The sequence below is a fragment of the Fibroporia radiculosa genome, assembly GCF_000313525.1.
Source record: "Fibroporia radiculosa TFFH 294 genomic supercontigs, scaffold23556, whole genome shotgun sequence".
NCBI lineage: Eukaryota > Fungi > Basidiomycota > Agaricomycetes > Polyporales > Fibroporiaceae > Fibroporia > Fibroporia radiculosa.
The window spans coordinates 3483-4482 of record NW_012133027.1 but is presented as its reverse complement, the minus strand read 5'-3'; the positions used below and the strand labels follow the sequence as shown (position 1 = coordinate 4482).

Here is a 1000-nt window from a genome sequence, read left to right as displayed (position 1 = left end):
GGACAAATAGTTAGGTGGCGGCGGCGAGTAGGGGGGAGCAGCTTCTCTCCTAAACTCGTCATCAAGTGGGTGATGATATGGTGCTTGGCTCAAGTCAAAGTCGTTTGGGTCGCCACCCAATTCTTCTGTATGAGCCCTTTCGACTACTCCTGTTATCAAGTTGTTCTGAACCACAGCTAGGATTAGCTTGGCTTCAGGTCCTCCAACTCTCTGCCAGAGTTCTTCTTCGGATTGACTTCTAGCGATCTCAACTAGTTCCAGGGAATCGGCCACTTGTCGTAAGAACCACCATGTAGGGATTGGTTGTCAAGGTGATGAGGGTGTAGGCGAATTGCTTGCCTCTACTTCTTCTTGAACGTTCTGATCCTGTTCTCCTAACCTAATACTCTCTAAGAGTCTCTGCTAGTCCGATGTACTCCTGAAAGAGTTCTTCCTCGGTAGGGGTGTTGAGTCCTCCTGCTGCGAGACTGGCAAGTTGTCCTTCGACAAATTGCAGTTGTTCGGTAGGGCTCCCAAAGAATGGGAAGTGGGTAAGGGGGGAATGGGTACGAGCTTCTTGAAGGTCCTGGGCAAACTGGGAAGTGTGCAACGACACTTCCCAAAGGAGTGAGTTTATCTGTAAAACAAACAAGACAACCAAAAAGAAAGGTTGTCAATAATGACAATCAACAAATAGGATAGTCTGATCTTAATGTCAAGGTATCGCCCTTGACCCTAACCCTAACTCTAATCCCAAGACTCACTTGTTGTGGCTTGGTAATTGTAAGAGGGTAAGCTGAGCTTAGTTCCTGGGAGTGGTTAACTCAGAGGAAGAGTTGAGAGTAAGTAGACAGTGTATGATCGCTAAGATCAGACTGCTGTACTACGCTGGATTGCTCTGGTATTTTATACATGAGGGACCAGACCCCTAATACTACTGTTAGTACACCTAACACCTAGGCTGACTGATGCTCCTAATATGCTATTGGCTATCTAAGAATACCTGGCGTGTGAGCCATCG

General features: G+C 47.0%; 1 protein-coding gene across 1 annotated transcript; it reads right to left on the bottom strand.

The window, feature by feature from the left end:
* Nucleotides 1-379: 379 nt before the first annotated feature.
* Nucleotides 380-893, bottom strand: FIBRA_09292 (uncharacterized protein; the record flags this gene model as incomplete). Its single annotated transcript, XM_012321608.1, has 3 exons — nucleotides 380-616; nucleotides 744-788; nucleotides 864-893. The coding sequence occupies 3 exons, from the start codon at nucleotides 891-893 to the stop codon at nucleotides 380-382; spliced, it is 312 nt and encodes a 103-aa protein (XP_012176998.1).
* Nucleotides 894-1000: the final 107 nt, after the last annotated feature.